Below are 19,485 nucleotides of genomic sequence, written 5' to 3'. Positions count from 1 at the left end.
TTTTATCCGTAGTGAGAAGCTTTTATAGCCATACAAATACTCTGGCTTGTTTAACACCACAAGTTTCAAAAGAATTATAGTCACACAAATATTATGACTTGTTTAGAATCACAAGTTTAAAATTTTTCATTTATTTCTTAAACTCTATGACCAGTCAAATATATTCACATAAATTAAACACATGGTTTCGATTCGAAAAAATGTGGTACGGGTTCATCTCTCTCGACCAGTTCAGGAGTACTTATTATCAAGGTAAAAATTTTCATGCCAAACACATCTTATATCCCGTAAAAATTATTTTGAATTCTAATGAACCAAGCATCTAGAAGAAGTATATCTATCAAATAATTTTTTTTTAATTTAATCCTCACATTATAATTAGAGTATAAGTAATGGCAAACCAATAAAAGAAAAATTAATTGTCAAAAAGAAAACTAGTTGCAAACCAAACGACCCCCAAATGTCCGAACTTTTGAAGGAATTGGCCCAAATGAGCACCTAATATAGTCCACCCCAGTACCCGAAACGTTCTGCCTGCCCACAAGTTCCCGCGAAATCAGCTGTAAGTTTCTTCCTTTCTATCTCTCTGTATTCCTTCAAAACCCTAAATCCCTTTTTAATCGTTTGAATGAAGACAACAAAGTTTTGATTTTGTGCCTACACATGTTTGAATATGCCCCCCACATCCTCTAATTCACTAGATTAATGTGCTTATCAAAGGAAAGAATTCGCTTAGTAGATTAAGCGAATTTCTTTCTAATTTTAATTGTATTTTAAGTAGATTATATTGTTTCATATCTAATTTTAATTGTATTAGTCAGTCATCTTTAATTGTATTAGTCAGTCCTAGATGATTAGTAGCCTGCAGGAATAAGTTCAACTTTAAAGGGAAAAACTAGACCCATAAATCTTTGGTGCATCGTTTTTGATGTCGTTTGGAATATTAGTTGTATAATTTTATTCAGCTGCATTTGAGTCAGAGTCTTTTCTTTTTTTTGGGACAAATTTCTTGTATTGTATGACATCCTCTAGCTGGATAAACATGGACCGGGGACTCGTATCTAAATCTTTATTGGGGCAAATTACTTGTATTTTTTGACACCCTCTAGCTGGATAAACATGGACTAGGGACTCGTATCGCAGTTTTTGTTTTACATTTGCGATTGATGGGTTCAACTTCGATAATGTGAAGAACTAGCAAGCAATTAGACTCAGATAATCCATATTTATTTTCAAATCCCAATTGGAGACAATGCTTCCATTTTAGCATGTATGTTTCTCTTTTGGTAATTATACTTTGCTCAGTCTGAAGCTAAGAGTAATAAATTGATAACCTCTTACTGGCAATTCATTGCCTCCGTCTAAGTTCAGTTTGTGAAACCACAAAGGGATGTTCTCAATCCAAAATGTATTTTTTGGGGTCAAAGCCTGAGTTGGCTTGTGCAATGGTACACAATTGACTTTTCGTAAGCGGTGCCAACATTTAAACAAGTGAACAAATGAATAAATCACTTTAATGACAAGCGGTGTCATTTTTATATTTATACCCAATATTTTCATTTTGTTTATTATCAATATATACATATCTAGTAAAAAATTCGAGGAAGTGACTGCGCTTGGGGCAAGGTATATCCGCCCCTATCCCAACGTGTTTCCCTCCGCCGTTCCTTAAGTATTCTGCGATCATTTTTCCTTTTACTTAAGTACCATGGTTGGTTTTCTTCAAGTGATTGTGACAAATGAAAGCAATTTCAGTTTGTTTCCACTTTCCCCACTGCCTAACGAAACGAAAAGTGAATCTAATTACTAAATGTCTTGATATCACAATTTCTTGATTTTTAGGATGTATTGGCTTCATTTCTTGATTGCAACCACAAGTTTAATTTGATTGTGGCGAGAGGAGGGGAGAAAAATAATAAAAGATCTACTGTTTTAGAATGTACCTTGACATCTCCCCTGTTAATGCATCTTCATGTATTTTCAAGAGTCAAAGGTGAAAATATGGAACCCCCCCCCCCCCCCCAACCCCCCCAACCCCCCAGTTGATTAACTTCCTCTCTTAATTTTCTGCAGGGAAGAGGAATTGATGCTTTAATTCTGTCTTAGCGTATGCTGTAGCTGCAGTTACACAATTGTGCACATAGTACTTCGAGTTTCCTTCATTCACCTTAATTGGACTAAAATGAGCACCAAGGAACCAGACACTTACGTACCAGAAGTTGGAAGCTCAAATCAGTTAGAGACAAACAATTCAGGTTATGTTTCTCATGTCAAGAAGCTACTTCATCGGCGAATGTTGGTTGGTATAAGCGATGGGAGGTTCTTTCTAGGTACATTTTATTGTATTGATAAGCAGGGAAACATAATTCTTCAAGATGCTGTCGAGTACCGTAGCACCAGAAGATCTGCTCCTTCCCCGATGGAACAGCGAGTTCTTGGTCTCATTTTAATCCCTTCCTCATGTCGGAAAACGTGTCATGTTGATTGTTCTATTGACGAACAGATGTCCCTAATGTCTCTTGGAGTGCAAAACTCATAAATATTAGTGGCAAAAAACTTTATAAAAGTTGATCCACTTGGTTGGATATCTTCCCCTTTTGATTTAAATTGACTATTATCATATGTTTTTATTATCAGCTAGTAAGAAGCCTTGATGAGTCTCATACCAAGAAAAACTGTCATATTCTGTTCCATCCCTCTCTCTAATGTTCCTTTTTGAGTTATTTTTTCCTCCTTTCACTATGTCCTGCCCCCAGTTCCATAAAGTTTCTGTTTTGATGACTAGTGTTATTGAAATAGTTGGACCAGTCGGCTAGCAGTGTGATGATGCTTATAACAATAGTTCGTGTTGTGTTGTGTTGTGTTTGTGTTCATATTATGTTATAATCTGGATTGCATAATCGTGGCTTAGCATTAGTATTGACATTATTTTTTGCCATAGCAAAAGACAATCTTTAGATTACATGATATGATATTGTGAATCACATCAGTTAGTATTACAAAATGCTTAAATGATGCAGCATACTATTAACTGTTTCAAGAACATCTTAACTGTTTTTCTTTTTATACATTTAATCTGCGAGTTTACATTGGGTTTGTTGTTGTTTTTACTTTTAATATGCAAGTTGTCTTAGCTTTTAACCCGTTGATGGATTTGTTTTATGTCATTCATTGACATAAAACATAGAACAGCAATCAACAAAGATAGTCATTTCCGTTGGTCTTTTTCTTCTAATTCTTAATCATCTCTGATGTCACAAGCATAAAATGGTTGATTATGTTCAGTAAATTTGACTTTGATCAGCTTTTCTTGCTCAATCTTTTTGCATATTATTCACATTCTGTGCAACTTGATTTTTGTTTTTCTTTCTTCCAAGCTTTTCAAGCAATGGATGCCCTCTTTACTGTTAATGCTGGAAATAGAGAAGAAAGGAAGAAGGAAGTTTGTGAGCTCCCTGCCTTCTGCTATTGAGATGAAGGGTTCAAACCTCAGTAGGGTAGCATTCCCTTTACCCTCCATGGGAGGAGCAGACGTCTCAGTTGGAAGTGAGGTAACCAAAGTAACAGCATTGGGGACTCATATGCTAAACCAAGATCCACCATTTTAAAAATATACCATTCATTTGAATTCAATAATTGAAATTTAAGAAATATAGTACAGGTCCAAACGCACACGCATTACACCTCTTTGCAATTTGCTTTAAAATTACAAGTAGTTCAAATAAACAAACAAAGAGGAATCCCATTTTGTCGCAACCAGCAAGCAACTTTGCTGCAGCTTGTGGAACCCACCGCGCATTGAGAATCTGGACTAAAGAATGGACGAATAACCCAAGCCAGGCCGAAGCATGCTACGAAAGCCAACGGCCCAAGTTTAGTACACTCACTTCTGTGGGGGAAGTGCACAGTTAGCCACTAATTAGAGATGTCTTTACTTTTTAGCCACTGTTTAAAATATATTTACTCTTTAGCCAGTGCTTGATAAATTTTTACCTGCCCAGATAAAAAAACCCCTTTGCTAGACATGTGTGCTGTGTAAAATATTAAGGACATGTTGTCCTTAACTTCATGAATGCTGTGTAAATATTAAGGACAAAGTGTCCAGTATTTTCACCTTTCGTTGTTAAACTTTAGGATATCATGTCCTTAACTTCATATGTGCAGTGTAAATATTAAGGACATAATGTCCTTAACTTGTATTTGCACCTTCTGTTATTAAACTTTAGGACCTCATGTCCTTAACTTCGTATGTTCTGTGTAAATGTTAAGGACATGGTGTCATTAACTTCATGTGTGCAGTGTAAATATTAAGGACATGGTGTCCTTAACTTCATATGTGCAGTGTAAATATTAAGGACATGGTGTCCTTAACTTCATGAATGTTGTGTAAATATTAAGGACAAAGTGTCCTGTATTTGCACCTTCCGTTGTTAAACTTTAGGACATCATGCCCTTAACTTCATGTGTGCAGTGTAAATGTTAGGGACACCATGTCCTTAATATTTACACAGCACTCATGAAGAAAGGGTCAAACCGTCTTTTTGTATTAATTTTAATAAACTAGTAGCTATTTTTGCTCAGCATTAAAAATATTGGATAAAAACTAAATACCATGTTAAAAAGTGGTTATCCCATGCTATTTCTACCACTTCCGTGGGCCTGCTTTCTCCATAATCACCTTCCTATATGGTAGCAACTTTATGAGATTTTTACCTATATGTATTACATTAGAACGTTATTTACCCTTTACTGTTTAAGTTTTAAATTAATTAGATGTTGATATACAATTTACCAATTATATACAAATTAGTATTAATGAGTATCCCTTTCTACTAGGAATTGAATAGGGAATTCTCTCTTGACTGTCTCTTCGTCTCTCTCTCTCTCTCTCTCTCTCTCTCTCTCTCTCTCTCTCTCTCTCTCTCTCCCCCCTCTCTCTCACACAGACACATGTATTCTCTATCAATATTCTTATATTAATATCTTCTTGTGGAGCAGCTGAAAAAATGATACTAATGTTAAGTGAAAAAAAGAGAGAAGATTAGTGCATAGCAAAGTTCTTGCTTCGGGTCTTATGAAAATGAAGAAGTAAATAAAAAAACTCTGATGAAGAGAATCATTTTAGTCATCGTTATTTTATTGCTAAAAACAGACCTCTTTCAAGGCTCAATTTATAGACAAAAGGGAGAAAAGCTCTCGACCACGAGACTTCTTTTGCGCATTTGCTATGTAATACGCAATATTGGTTGCCAATAAATTTTGAAGGTGTTTGACTCTCCACCATTGACATCCATTAAAAATTGAAACTTTGAATTCGAATTTGAATTTTTAAAAATATTATTTCTTTGGATTGGGTATTGTTGCAAACGATTGAGAATATTCTTTGGAGTTTATATCTCAATTTTAAGGGTGTTTGGTGAAGATTAGAGTTGATTTTTGTTGGATTTCAGATTGAAACTCGAAGAAGAAGATACAATGTGTATACAAAATTGTATTAAAATTGTATTATAGTTATATGTCAATTGTATTTAAGTTGTACTATGATGTAGTTATATTTTTTTTATTTAAGTGTTGTATGAAAGTTGAAAAATAGTTGTATAATGTATGAATTATTATATGAAATTTATATTATTTAAGTTATAAATACTATCTTTTTAAATATAAGTTGTTGATATTTATCAGAATTATATTAAGAGAGGAAGTTTTAATTAAAATTTGAGAGAGGAAAAGAAAACACCATATACAAAATATATACAAATTATATATAAAATACATACAAAAAATATATAGTATAAAATTTGCATGTAAATTGTATTTAAGTTGTATGATGTTGTAGTTAATGTATGAAAGTTGTAGATAAGTTATAAATAATTTATATACTGTATAATTAGTTATATGAAATTTATTTTTAGTGTGTATGTTGTCGTAGATGTATCAAGTTTGTACGAAATTTATTTTTAATTTGTATGCTGCTGTACCACACATTATTTTTTTCTTAATCGATTTTTTTAAAAAAAGTAGAGAATGAATTTCAAATCGGTTCATGTGTACTAATTTATGTTTGTTTGAACTGAAAAATCAATGACTCAATTTTGCACATTGCTTTGCCACCATATAGCATTCTTAAACAATAACCCAATTTTGAAAATTTTGTATTCAATTGCAACGATTGGATGCTTTTGAAGGGGTTAATCATGGAATTTTAGAGAATCATCAATATTTTCCCAATTATTCTATTCAATGCTTCCCTTTCATTTCTTTGTCGAGCTTCTAGAACAGAGGAATTACTGGCCGAGGAAGAAACTTGATAAAGAAAGGGAACATGGAGGATCTCCATAGTCAGAGTTGCTATGGTCTTCATCCTACATGGATTAAGAAGTACGCCATACAAAATAGCTTTAAAAAGATTCAATTTTTACAGCAAAAACTATTTAGCAACCAATTACCTCTAGTTGCGTGAGCAGAGTATTGTCGCAGGAAGCATGAGAATTGCATTCGTAACTCAGCAAACAATTCATAAATACGTAATTTACTATTAAAGCAAAAAATGCGTAATTTCTCCTATGGAATGTTGAAAACTTTCTAACTACGACACATTTTGAACTATAGACAAATAGGGAGCAACTCATCCAATGACGATTTTCCTTGAGCCTACAAAACGTAAAGCTTCACAATTTGCTGGAGCCTGAAGTCAAGCAGTTTTCACTTTCCGGGATGGAGGACGGTGGAACAGACCGATAAGATCGTCAAGACCTTGTTGAAACTTTGGGAAGACAAGATTTGCTGTGTTTCAATCAATTTTTTCTTTTCCGTGATATTTTTTTTGTAACTGTTGCGTGAATCATGCTTTAGAGAAGGAAACACAGCTGGAAAGAGACTCCTTAAAGGAATTGTATATGAATGATAAATAAACCATAGTTATAGCGGGTAACTTATAAATCTAAGATAATTTTGATAAATAAATTTAAAATATTGTATAGAAAAAAAATAAAAACTCCAACTTTATCCATCCCAGGCGTATCGAGATATTACTAGATCATTTGACCACCGAAACCTTTGGGCTTCCAAGCCCATCAATAAATTTACCAGGCCAAAAAATTTATCTGAACATACTTGAGGATACAGATGGCACCAATCCAATCTCTATGCAAATAAGCGGGAAGTGGTATAACATTTTATAGCGGAATATAAGTGCGATTATTTTTGGAGACCATGCTTTTTCTCCCTATTTTTTTTTTTTTTTTGAACTTGCACCCATATTTAACCCACTCGGACTAATAGCCTGTTTGTCCAAGCTTCTCCAAGAGTTGACTTTTGAGCAAACGATTTCGGAATGGAATTTTGATGATGTCAATAGCTCCGTATGGTGATTATGAATTTGGGAGCGTATCCGGAAAATTATTTCGAGGTCTGTAGTGGAATTAGGCTTGAAATGGCGAAAGATGATTAGTTGCTGGTTTTTGGCCACAGAGGTATGCATCGCAATCGCGGACAAACGGTCGCGATCGCGAAGAGTAATTTTGCTGTTTGGAGACTGTGAATCGCGATCGCGGAAGCCTTTTCGCGATCGCGTAGAGGAAACTCTTGCCGCACTGACCCGAATTTGGAAGCTCATATCTCGCAATCTATAAGGAATTTGGAGATGATCCTAAAATTAAAGTTGTAGACCTTTGTGTCTAGTTTTCAGAAAGGTAAACCATTTGTTATTTGGAGTTGTGTACAAAATATTATGGTAGATATACTACAGGCTATCCGGGAAGAGTTTGAAAATCTCTGTTGCATAGGGCTGACTTTAGAAGCTTATATATCGAAATATATAAGGAATTGGAGATGAGCAACACATGAAAGTTATAGCCCTTGGAATCTAGTTTTCAGAAAGTTAAACCATTCATCATTTGGAGTTTTGTACAAAACGTTATGACCATTATACTAGAGGTTGTTTGGAAGAGTTGGGGAGTTTGTTCTTCGCGATCGCGATTGGTTTTCCGTGATCGCGAAGAGCAATTTTGGGGCTGAAAAATTTTGTGCTTCGCGATCGCGAAGAGTAAATACCTGGGCAGTAGCTATATTTCGAGGTTTCAACCATTTTTAACATATTTGGAGGTATGGAGCTCGGATTGAAGCGATTTTCACCATATGGATTGGGGTAAGTATTCTATATCCTAAAGTGATTATACTTCAAGATTCTATGGTTATATTCATCATTTATTTCGATTTAAATGGAAGAAATCAAGTTTTTAGCAAAATCTTCCAAAAATAAAAATTTAAGATTTGGAGGTCGAGTTGTTATCGAAATTTGATAAAATTAGTATGGTTGAACTCGTATCGGAATGGGTGTTTGGATTTGGTAAAAATTACGCCGAGTTCCGAGAGGCGAGCCCCGCGTTGACTTTTTTTGACTTTTTTGAACAAATTTTTAAATCGACGTATTATTATCCGGAATTATTTTTGATGAATTTTAATGAGGTTGTGCAATTAATTTGGATAGATTTGAGCTGTCCGGAGGTCAATTCAAGAAAGAAGACTATTTTGAAATATCGGCCTAACTTCAAAAAGGTAAGTGTCTTGCTTAACCTCGAGTGGGGGAATTACCTCTTAGGCATTGAGTCTTATGCACCATTTGTGAAATGTGAAAAGTCGTGTACGCGAGGTGACGAGTACGTACTCGGGCTTATATGTGCCAATTTTATTGGATTAAAGTCTTAGGCATTATTGTGTAGCAAATTGGGTAATTGTGGACATTTATTAAATCATCTATTTGTCATGCCTAAATCCTTGTTGTTAAATTTATTTTTATATGACAATTTGATGTGATTGTTACTTGAAAATTTATGAAATTTCGTGAGTATGGTTGGTTTGATATTTCTTGAAATTTAATTTCAATATGAATTTTTCCTATACAAATAATTAATTAAGCAAGTTTAAAAAAAAGTGTTAACTTAATTATCTCAGTTTGGATTAATGAAGGCTTTACTTTATGATGAGTAATTTCTATCTCTGTTGATTATTTTTGGGGTGTTATACACATTGTGTGGGGCTTTCAGCTATTTGTTGTTAAATTAATTGATTTGGTTGTATCGTTGGAATTTTGGTTGTGGCCATTGGGCAAATTGTGATATGAAATGATTTTGTTATATTGCCATGATATTTTTCCCGTATAAATTGTGTGTTGTGTGAGTTCTTGTTTTGAGGAGATAAGGGTGAAATTTCACCGTTGATATTATGTGGGAAAAAGGGTGGTATTTTACTGTAGTTGTATTTATTGGAATATTGTCTGGGCGAAGCGATAAGGACGGCTATAGGAGCGATAAGGGTGGCTATTGATATTGTCAGGGCGGAGGGATAAGGGTGGCTATAGGAGAGATAAGGGTGACTATAGAAGAGATAAGGGTGGCTATTGTTTGGGATGATATGTGATGATGTGAAGTTATTGTGATAGTAATTTTCATGTGATGTTGTGATTTTCATTGTGTTTATTTTATACCTTGTGCAATTTGTCTTGTTATTGGTAAATTGATAACAATCTGATTTATGTTGAAATTGAGAGCCTATAGCTATTGCCAGATTAATTATAAAATAAAATGTGGGTACGAGGTGCCGTGAGTAAATAATGAGGATATTGGCACATGAATTGTCCGTGCAGTTATGATATGAAATGTGGGCACGAGGTGCTGCGAGTAAATGATAATGATATTTGTCACGTGAATTGTCCGTGCAGTTGTGATATGAAATGAAGGCACGAGGTGCCGGGGAAATATGATAATTTAAATATGGGCACGAAGTGCCATGGAAATATATGAAAATGGGTTGAGACCCGTATTTTTAAGATTTTGAAATGAGGTGTCACAGGCTGACTTCTTAATTGAAAGAATTATATTCAAAATATTTATTTGGAAGGATTTTTATTTAGAAAGTATTATATGAAAGAATTGTATTTGAAAGATAGTATTTGAGGAAATAAATGATTTTTCTTTAGAAAGTATTATATGAAAGAATTATATTTGAAAGATAGTATTTGAGGATATTATATTTGAAAGAGAGTTTTGGAAGAATTATATGTGAAAGACATTTATTTGAAAGACTTGATTTAATTGGGTGTAATTATATTTATTAATTATTTAGCGATATTAATGGTGTTCTTGTTGTTTTGTTATGCATATCACTGGTTGTTTTATATCGCCCTTATTGTTATATGTTCCTACTATTTTGTATATTATATTGCAAAGGCTATTAGACTAGTGAGTGTCTTGACTGTACTTCGTCTCTACTCCATTGAGGTTAGTCTTGATACTTACTGGGTAATGACCGTGGTGTACTCATACTACACTTCTGAACATTTTTGTGAAGAGCCAGGTATCAGAGATATCGGACTTGGGCAGAGTAAAGCGGGATCGTAAGGATTCAAGGTAGAGTTGCTTGGTCGTCGCAGTCCCTTGGAGTCTTTTCATTTCATTGTACTGTTAATTTTTAATCAAACAGTATTGTATATTCGGTCCTCGTGATTATTCCATGTATTCAGTTAGAGTTCGTGACTCAGTACTACTAGTCTTGGGAGATTGTATATTCATATTTGTTCCGCTGTTAGTTTTGATTACTTTTTTTTTTTTTAAATAAATGGCTTCGAAATGTAATGGAAATCGGCTTACCTAGTCTTAGATACTAGGTGTCATCACGACGCCTGTGGTGGGATTTTGGATCGTGACAAAAAGTAGCATGACAACAAATGCATGTGACATAACTCGATCAAGGAATCTCAATGATAAACGGTCACACTGAACAATCCACAAGACCGTTTCACAAGCCAATTAAAAACTATCCCCCGGGAAAAAGCAACAACAACAACAACATGCTCACTATTATCTCACATCGTGGGGTCTGGGAAGAGTAGTGTATACGCAGACCTTACCCCTACCTTGTGAGGATAGAGAGATTATTTCCAATAGATCCTCGGCTCAGGAAAGTATAAGCACCACATTAATAAAAATAAGACAAGAAGAGATAGCACCAAAAAGCCATATAAAAACAGAATAAAAATAATAAGGTAGTAAGGTGATCAACAATGAAAGAAAATAACGGTTAGTTATAAAAACCTACTACCAACAGAAAGCGAGACTGCGTGCCAATACTACTGTTATGAACACTCTAAACTACCTACTCTACTACCCTAATCCTCGACCTCCATACCTTCCTATCAAGGGTCATGTCCTCGGTCAGCTGAAACTGCGCCATGTCTTGCCTAATCACCTTTCCCCACCTTTTCTTTGGCCTACCTCTACCTCTCCGTAGGCCCTCCAATGTCAATCTCTCACACCTCCTCACCGGGGCGTCTGTGCTCCTCCTCCTCACATGACCAAACCACCTAAGTCGCGCTTCCCACATCTTGTCCTCAATAGGGGCCACACCCACCTTGTCGCGAATAACCTCATTTCTAATTATATCTAACCTGGTGTGCCCGCACATCAATCTCAACGTCCTCATCTCTACTACTTTCATCTTCTGGACATGAGCGATCTTGACTGGCCAACACTCAGCCCCACAACATCGTCGTTCTGACCACCACTCTGTAGAACTTACCTTTAAGTTTCGGTAGCACATTCTTGTCACACAAAACACCGGAAGCGAGTCTTCATTTCATCCATCCCGCCCCAATACGATGTGTGACATCTTCATCAATCTCCCCACCTCCTGAATAATAGACCCAAGGTACTTAAAACTTCCTCTCCTAGGGATGACCTGCGAGTCTAGCCTCACCTCTTTTTTCCCTCCTTGAGTCTCACCACTAAACTTACACTCCAAGTATTCTGTCTTGGTCCTGTTCAACTTGAAACATTTAGACTCCAGGGTCTGCCTCCATACCTCTAACTGCGTGTTCACACCGCGTCGCGTCTCGTCAATCAATACAATATCATCTGCAAATAGTATGCACCACGGCACCCCTGGAAAAAGCAAAGCATCCTTTTTAAAATTCAACCAAAAGAGGAGGAAAATAAATTCTATCACTACTATTGTAGAAACAACGCTCGACTCTCAATTGCACTACTAGAAATTCGGTAAAAACCGACCAAGGTCGACCGATCAACTTTGGTCGGTCAACAAACCGACCAAAAAATCGACCAAAGTTGGTCAGTTTTTCAATTTTTTTTTATTTATGAAACCGACCAACTTTGGTCGGTTTTCTTTGGCGCAAAAATGCGGGAAACTATTTTTGAGTCCCGCAAAATTTATGTTTCAAGAAACCGACCAACTTTGGTCGGTTTTTCAATTAAAATAAATAAAAATTAATATTAAAAAACCGACCAAAATTGGTCGGTTAATTCGGCCGGTCATTTAAAAAACCCGACCAACTTTGATCGGTAATTTTACTTTTTAATAAAACCGACCAACTTTGGTCGGTTATTTTCGTGCGAAAATATAATTAAAGAGTATAAATCAAATAAAAGACAGTTTTAAAACAAAATGTACCAATGATCTAGTGGTAGAATAGTATCCTGTCATAGTACAGACCCCGGTTCGATTCTCAGATGGTGAATCTTTTTATTACATAATTAAAATACCGACCAACTTTGGTAGGAAAAAACCGACCAAAGTTGGTCGGTTTTTTTTGCAATATTTTTTTTTTGAATTTAATTGACCGACCAAATTTGGTCGGTAATTTCCGACCAACTTTGGTCGGTATGCCTTTCCGACCACAAAAATACCGTCCACACGTAAATGGTCGCGTTTTGGTCGGTTTTTGGCCATTACCGACCAACGTTGGTCGGTTTTTTTGATCGGTTTTTACCGAATTTCTAGTAGTGTTGGTTCAACGTGAATTGGCATAGTACAAAACCAATTGCTCTCACCATCCCCTCCCAGAGACAAGCCTCAGTTAAAGAGAAGGAAATGTCATACGGTTTAAGTTCTAAGTTGGTTTGTGATGGAGAGCACAACTGGATGGACATACTATAACTGAGCTGCAAGCATTTGCCTCTATCATTTAGCTTGACACTATCCAAAATTCGCCCCCCCTGGAGTGAAATTTCTGCAATTAGTGCATTGCAAAATCGTGAGGTTCTGAAGTTAGTATTCAGAGCGTTTGAGGGGATCAGTAGGATGTGGAGTTCAAGAGACTTAAGTTGTTGAAACTAGACTTTCTGTATATTGCACAAATGGAATGCCTTCCCAAGGCCGAGTGTCTGTTGCTGCAAAAATGTAAGCGGCTTGAGGAAATCCCCTTGGGGTTTGGTTACAACACTTCTTTACAATTGCTTTTCTTTTTCTGTTCAACTGTGTTTTTCTTGAGAAATTTATTGAACATGTATAAATTGTTAATTTAGAACCCACTAGCTTAAAATTTTTAAAATTCCGAACCCATAAGTTTTAAATCATGGCTCCGCCTCTGAATACAACTACAGAAGCCATTGGATAGTATTAGGAAAGAGTAAGTTATTCATGCCATTGAAGATTAAGGAAATGGTTTTGCTGGAAGAGGCAAAAAAGTGCAAAGCTGGGCCATAGACCTCCTTTAGGGTTAGGGGTTTCTTAAACAACTTTGCTAATGCCCTGGGCATTTTCGGTCTAATAGTATAACAGAGGTTAAATGTATACATTTTTTAAAATAGAGGGACAAATCTGGTCCTTTTCCAAATAAAATAACACGTATTGACTAAGCACCACAAGGAGCTGCAGTTAAGAACATGATTATTCTTCCAGCTTCAAACAAAAGCCTTTTCTGTCAAGTTCAATACCGTCCAGTGAAGACAACAAAGGCTACCCAGATCATGCATAAGTAACTTTCTTACTACATAATGTTCAATATCTGTCTTTGTATGTTGTTCCATAAACGATCAGGTAAGGTATTGTTCGTACAACTGTGTCAATTGGTATGGCAAAATTAACCCCTGATGACATACCCGAGCCTGCATCATGATTGAAAACGAAAAGCAGTTAAGACATTCACTCAGATTTCATCTTTTTCTGATCACTAAGTTTCTGCATATATAAGATATTCATGAGGATCAGAGGGTGTTAAACTCCAACGAGGTAGCAAGAAAAGTAGCAGTTCAGTTTAACACCAAGTAACTGAAATGACTATAAAAGGGCAGCCCGGTGCACTAAGCTCCCGCTATGCGTGGGGTCCAGGGAAGGGCCGGACCACAAGGGTCTATTGTACGCAGCCTTACCTTGCATTTTTTGCAAGAGGCTGTTTCCACGGCTTGAACCCGTGACCTCCTGATCACATGGTGGTCACATGGCAGCAACTTTACCAGTTACACCAAAGCTCCCCTTAACTGAAATGACTACAAGATGATCAAATATCTGTTATAGTTTTACTGATTCACCTGTCCAACTCTAAGCATCAAAAAAGTTTGAACTATAAATTCTTTCAGATAACGCGATTTTGCAGTATTCTGTATATGACAAAAGGTTCTTTAGTAAAATCACAAGATGATGTAACCTCTAGGGTAATCAAGATTCAATAGCAAATATATTAATGATATTCTAGAAATATATACTAAGTAGGATTCCACATTTAGCTAAGTTATTGAGCTTCAATGTCAATAGTCTCACTCAATATGAGAAGGGACTTGGGAGGTTTTATTCAGTTTTTTTCATTAACTAATGTTATTAGAAATAATGAAAGTAATGAATTTCTTACCTCTGCGGGTGAAGGTTGCAGTATTTACACCAATTACATGACCAGATGAATCAATCAGTGGGCCACCTGAATTCCCTGCATAAGTTATTAACTATAGGTCAAAACTAAAGCTTCCCATAGATGCATAACCAGATGAATGATGAGTTTTAGACAAAGAAAAGTAATCTATTTTGACATCTTCAGCGGTTAGAAATTGAACTTCATCCGCTAAATCAAACCAGCATTCTGCCCCGGCCTCATGCTCAAGTAAACCAGATTAACAGCCATTTAAATGGCTCTGCTCTTTTTGCCCTCTAAACAATGTCTTACGTCCTATTCAAACAGTGCAGTGTGCAGAGGTGACTATAGTGCTATTCGCCAAACTTTTCTCGCAACCAGTAAATGTCTTATATAGGAAAAATGGTTACCAGCATTAATAGCAGCATCTGTTTGAATAGCTCCTTTAATGGCGGCTCCATTTGGTGCAGGTATTTCCCTGCCTAATCCACTAACTACCTGTAATATTTGAAACAATCAGACAAACTACAATAATATCCGTTTCCCCCATGATTAAGTTTCTTCTTCTTTTTTCCCTTTCCCTTTGCACGGAGAAACAGGAGCAAATCAGTTTCAAGATTTTGCTTCCCTTTTGGCTAGCAGTAAACTGACATTCTTGAGAGTTGATAGTACATAATATTATGAGTTGAACAAAATATTTCCCTTCTTTATATCAGATGACGTAGCATGAAGCAAAAGCAAAGAGCTGACCTTTTATGGAAATGGAAACATTTTGCATCCTAAGAGGAAATCAAGATTATAAGTTCTATGCTGAGTAGGTTTAGCAGAAATGCATGAAAAGTTAATGCTAGAAGGGTTTTCCTCTGGGAATAAAACCATAAAAATGAGTTTCTTTATGGAAATATTTCTGAACTATGAATAAACTGTAGATAAGTATTACCCCAGTTGTCAGAGTGTTTTCAAATCCATAGGGATTTCCAATGGCAAAGCAACTTTGACCTACACGTAAGCCACGGGAGGTACCAACAGAGATTGGTTTTACTTCATCGCCTTCAACATAAACCTGCAGTTGAATAACAGAAAAACTAATTAAACCGAGGGAACTCTTCAACCAATCAGCTTGTATAGATATCGAGAGTTGTTTGACAACTTTATTTGGCACTAAATTGTTCATGTTTAGTAACTAGTAACCATTCTCTTTTTACCATTTCATTTTCACTAGATCTAATCTAAGAGAAGTGTTCTCACTTGTCCCTGTAAAATTGCTTTTTTGCTAAAGGAGACAGATAAGTATTGAGAAGTTAGAGAGGAAGGGGTGTTGGAATTGTAAGACCTTGAATATATTTTTCTGAGCCAGAGGGGAATTGGACTGCCTTACTTATTTAGCGACACGCTTTATATTTTTTCCATCAAACTTTTTGATCATTACTTTAATATTTTCTTCCAAAATCACTAATACAATATATAAACCAAATTAATATCTTAACTTCCATTCCCACTCAAAAAGTGTCATATAATATAGAATGGAAGGATTAGTTAATATCATATTTGTCATAGTTTACTTCAACTAACCAATATATAAAATCTTTTTGATGGAGAAATTCGGAAAATTAGAATTGTCAGTATAAAGTTGACCAGTACAGAGAATAAATTAGTAACAAAATGACAATTGGCAACAACAATAAGTAATAGGTTGATTTAACACCTTGAGAACAGCCAGATCATATGCTGGATCAACACCTACGATCTTCGCTTCCTTAGCTATGCTTTCTCCTTTAGCATTCACTAAAGAAACCTGAATAGAAACCTTTAAAATTAGAATGACTTGAAATGGAGCAGTGCGGTTCAATATCCAGTTAGGAACAGAAAACAAAGGGATAAAACACCAGGAATGCAGAAAACCTTACAACGCTGCAGTCCACTTTGATCAGTAGCTAATTTAGCAATGACATGGTAATTGGTAACCTGCAATAAACTCAAAATAATCATGCCCCATGCTCAGAGAACTGTCTGATTTCAGAATTATAGGTACATTATATTTTGGTTAGTACTGAAACAAATTTACAGCAAACTCCAAAGCAAGATTCGAAGCAGGGTCAGAAATTTAGACGAGAGAAACTGAATTTCAAGTGTGTGAAATTTTTGGTGGACGTAAGAAAGTAAAAACCATTGGAATCTTAAATACAAGTCTGACATCAAGCATTTGACTTTCTTGAGATGAGGCATTTAAATTTCTTGAGATAAGCAGCAAGAGAATTCATCCAACTAACATGGAAAGTTCTAGATATTGGTTGCATATTTGTAATGTTTAAAGTTGAAACATCATACAATGTGACCAAACTTATCCCAAATGAAGCCCGAACCTGTCCCTTCAACTTTTGCATTCTCGTCGTTGGCTAGCACCTTAGTAGAATCATTGGAGCCTTTAGCCAACTCAAGGTTCTTAATGAAAACAACAGAAGGGGATGTTTCCTGCATTTGCATAATTAGTTCTGTTACTACATTTCAAACTGATAATCTGAGGAATTAATAAACATGATAATACAAAGACGATGTTTTGATGCTTTCGTCTTGTTGTTGTTACGAAGATTTTGAACGATTTATTCATGACCTGATCAAGGAACATTTAAATTTCTCTTAGATCTGATTTGTGGCCTTCTTACTGATAGTAAACATATTAGCTTTGTGTAGACCAATTGCAAATGGCTTAGGCGGATCTTATTCTTCAAGCTATCCGTTGACTTAGATGTCCAATACCATTAATTTGAGTTGAAATGCAGCAAGTGTTAACAAGGTTATTGCTTTTCAACTTTGTAGTACGGTTAGCAAAGATGAGAAACCTTAGCTCAGTTAAGCAATTTGACAAGTTTAACAACGGCTGCAATGTAAGTATACAAGTCACAAGACTCACAATTGTCAAGAGTTCAATACCACTAAGACTCAAGTCCAACATTATATTATACTAATGGATATACACGACTCACAAAGTTCAGCCAGTATATAACGAGTTCTTACTTCAAGACATCCAATTTTCAATCTTCACTTTCCATACCGTAACAAATGGTTAACTTTACCTCTAATTATTCTTGAAAGCTGTATAAAAATAGATCTAGTTCAAACAATTTTGGGTAGTTCGAAAATAAAAGAGTACTATATAAATTGAGACAATGGGAGCAGTATTTACTCGATATAGGGATATAAAAGTATTCTTCACTGTTCACATTACACAACTGAATTCTAGTTCAAACGATAAATGTTCTTTTAGTTATATGATCCATATCACATGAGATCTTTATGTAAGACGTACGAAATTGGTAATGTATGATTGAGGAATGAGTTGTTTGTCTCCTTATACGATCTTGAGTAATCCTAACGTCTTGAGCTAGATTTTTTTTTCATTTGAGTTAGCCTCAAAGTCCATCTTTGATCATTGTATCAATGCCAAACCTATCTCAATGTTGGGCACCCATGTTATGTTATCCGCACTCCTCTAAACTAGCTTTTGAAGTTGAGCTAAACTCAATGTTCAATTTTTAACAATACTGAATAAAACACAAAAAGCACCAAATTGGTAACACAATTCATCATTGAATTTTCCGTCATGCTTAAGTCAATTATTACTACTCCATCCGTCTCAATTTATGTGACGGTGTTTGATTCGGCACAGAATTTAAGAAAAAACGAATTTTTTTTGAAACTTGTAATCTAAAATAAGCCATAAATATTTGTGTGGATATAAAATCTCATTAACGAAAAAAGGAGAAGTTTAAAGTTAAATTAGTTCTAAATAAATAACTAAGAAAAAAATTGTTTCTGGGACAAACTAAAAAGGAAAGCATGATACATAATTCGGACAAAAGGAGTAACATACAAACACAATGAGGAAAATGACATTTACCTCAAAGAGCTGAACAATTCTATCTTCATCTTGCTGAAATTGATCGATTTGGAAAGCAGTGGCAGAGTAGTGATGAGGTGTATATATGAACGAGGAAATCAGAGAAGAAGAAGTAAATATCAGAGCTTTACGCTTCGTCAAATATTGGGTTTCTGAAGAAACAGCAGAATTCGGGGGAATTTGGGTTTTACAGATGGGAACTAAAGGGAGGATATGCTGTGGAGAAACAACTCCCAAAACCACCATAGCTGCTTCAACCAATAATTACTTTCAGACAGATTGAGTTTAAAGATAATGTTTGAGTCTTGACCTTTTAATTGAAAACCGCACTAAGGACCAAATCCATTATTAAAATTTTATCACGGAAAATTATTACTTTCTACATTCTTTTTCTTCTTCAATTGTACGTGTTTTCTTATCTATTACAAAGTATTTATATAGACATGAAAAGTGAAGAAAAATATATCATTGAATATGTCATTAAGCATAGAAATATGTCATTGAATATGTCATTAAGCATTTGAGAAGATCATGGAGGAAGAGTACACATCCACTATAATTTGATTTTTCTTATAACACTCCCCATTGGATGTCCATAAATAATGTGTCTCGTTAAAACCTTATTAGGAAAAAACCTTATGGGAAAACATCCTAGTGACGAAAAAAGAGTACACATGTTTAGAAATACGACTTTTGATTGCCTCGTTAAAAACCTTATAAGGAAAACCCGGTGGGACAAAACCTTGTAAAGGAAAAAGAGTACAACGCGTATTAACTCCCCTTGATGAGAGCATCAATTCACATCCTTGAGCCTTCGCATCCCAATCTTGTACACTAGTTTCTTGAAGGTTGGCATTGGTAGAGAGTTTATGAACAAATCAACCATATTATCACTTGAACGGATCAACCATATTATCACTTGAACGGATCTGTTGCACATTGATATCACCGT

The 19,485-nt window shown here is 35.4% G+C and overlaps 1 protein-coding gene and 1 long non-coding RNA gene across 4 annotated transcripts; one reads left to right on the top strand and one right to left on the bottom strand.

Moving 5' to 3' along the window:
* The first annotated feature begins 430 nt into the window (after positions 1 to 430).
* On the top strand, positions 431 to 2,693 carry LOC138903563 (uncharacterized). The gene is made up of 2 exons (XR_011412831.1): positions 431 to 562; positions 2,074 to 2,693. It is a non-coding gene; the product is annotated as an uncharacterized lncRNA (long non-coding RNA).
* A 10,824-nt stretch (positions 2,694 to 13,517) lies between these two features.
* Positions 13,518 to 18,834, bottom strand: LOC104088428 (protease Do-like 5, chloroplastic). Of its 3 annotated transcripts, none has more exons than XM_070191849.1 (8): positions 18,534 to 18,832; positions 16,964 to 17,107; positions 16,538 to 16,600; positions 16,341 to 16,430; positions 15,576 to 15,698; positions 15,046 to 15,133; positions 14,639 to 14,713; positions 13,518 to 13,898 (listed from the first exon to the last, which is right to left on the bottom strand). In XM_070191849.1, the coding sequence occupies exons 1-8, from the start codon at positions 18,777 to 18,779 to the stop codon at positions 13,792 to 13,794; spliced, it is 936 nt and encodes a 311-aa protein (XP_070047950.1). In that variant the 5' UTR covers positions 18,780 to 18,832; the 3' UTR covers positions 13,518 to 13,791. The 3 variants fall into 3 exon arrangements, with proteins under 3 accessions (XP_070047950.1, XP_070047952.1, XP_070047951.1); XM_070191851.1 differs by having other exon boundaries at positions 16,999 to 17,107; positions 18,534 to 18,673; XM_070191850.1 differs by lacking the exons at positions 13,518 to 13,898; positions 14,639 to 14,713 and adding an exon at positions 14,760 to 14,950 and having other exon boundaries at positions 18,534 to 18,834.
* Between the last annotated feature and the right edge of the window lie 651 nt (positions 18,835 to 19,485).

The sequence above is a fragment of the Nicotiana tomentosiformis genome, chromosome 12 (assembly GCF_000390325.3).
Source record: "Nicotiana tomentosiformis chromosome 12, ASM39032v3, whole genome shotgun sequence".
In the NCBI taxonomy this organism is placed as follows: Eukaryota; Viridiplantae; Streptophyta; class Magnoliopsida; order Solanales; family Solanaceae; genus Nicotiana; species Nicotiana tomentosiformis.
Note: the sequence above shows the minus strand (reverse complement) of the source record. Positions and strands in the feature narration are given on the sequence as shown.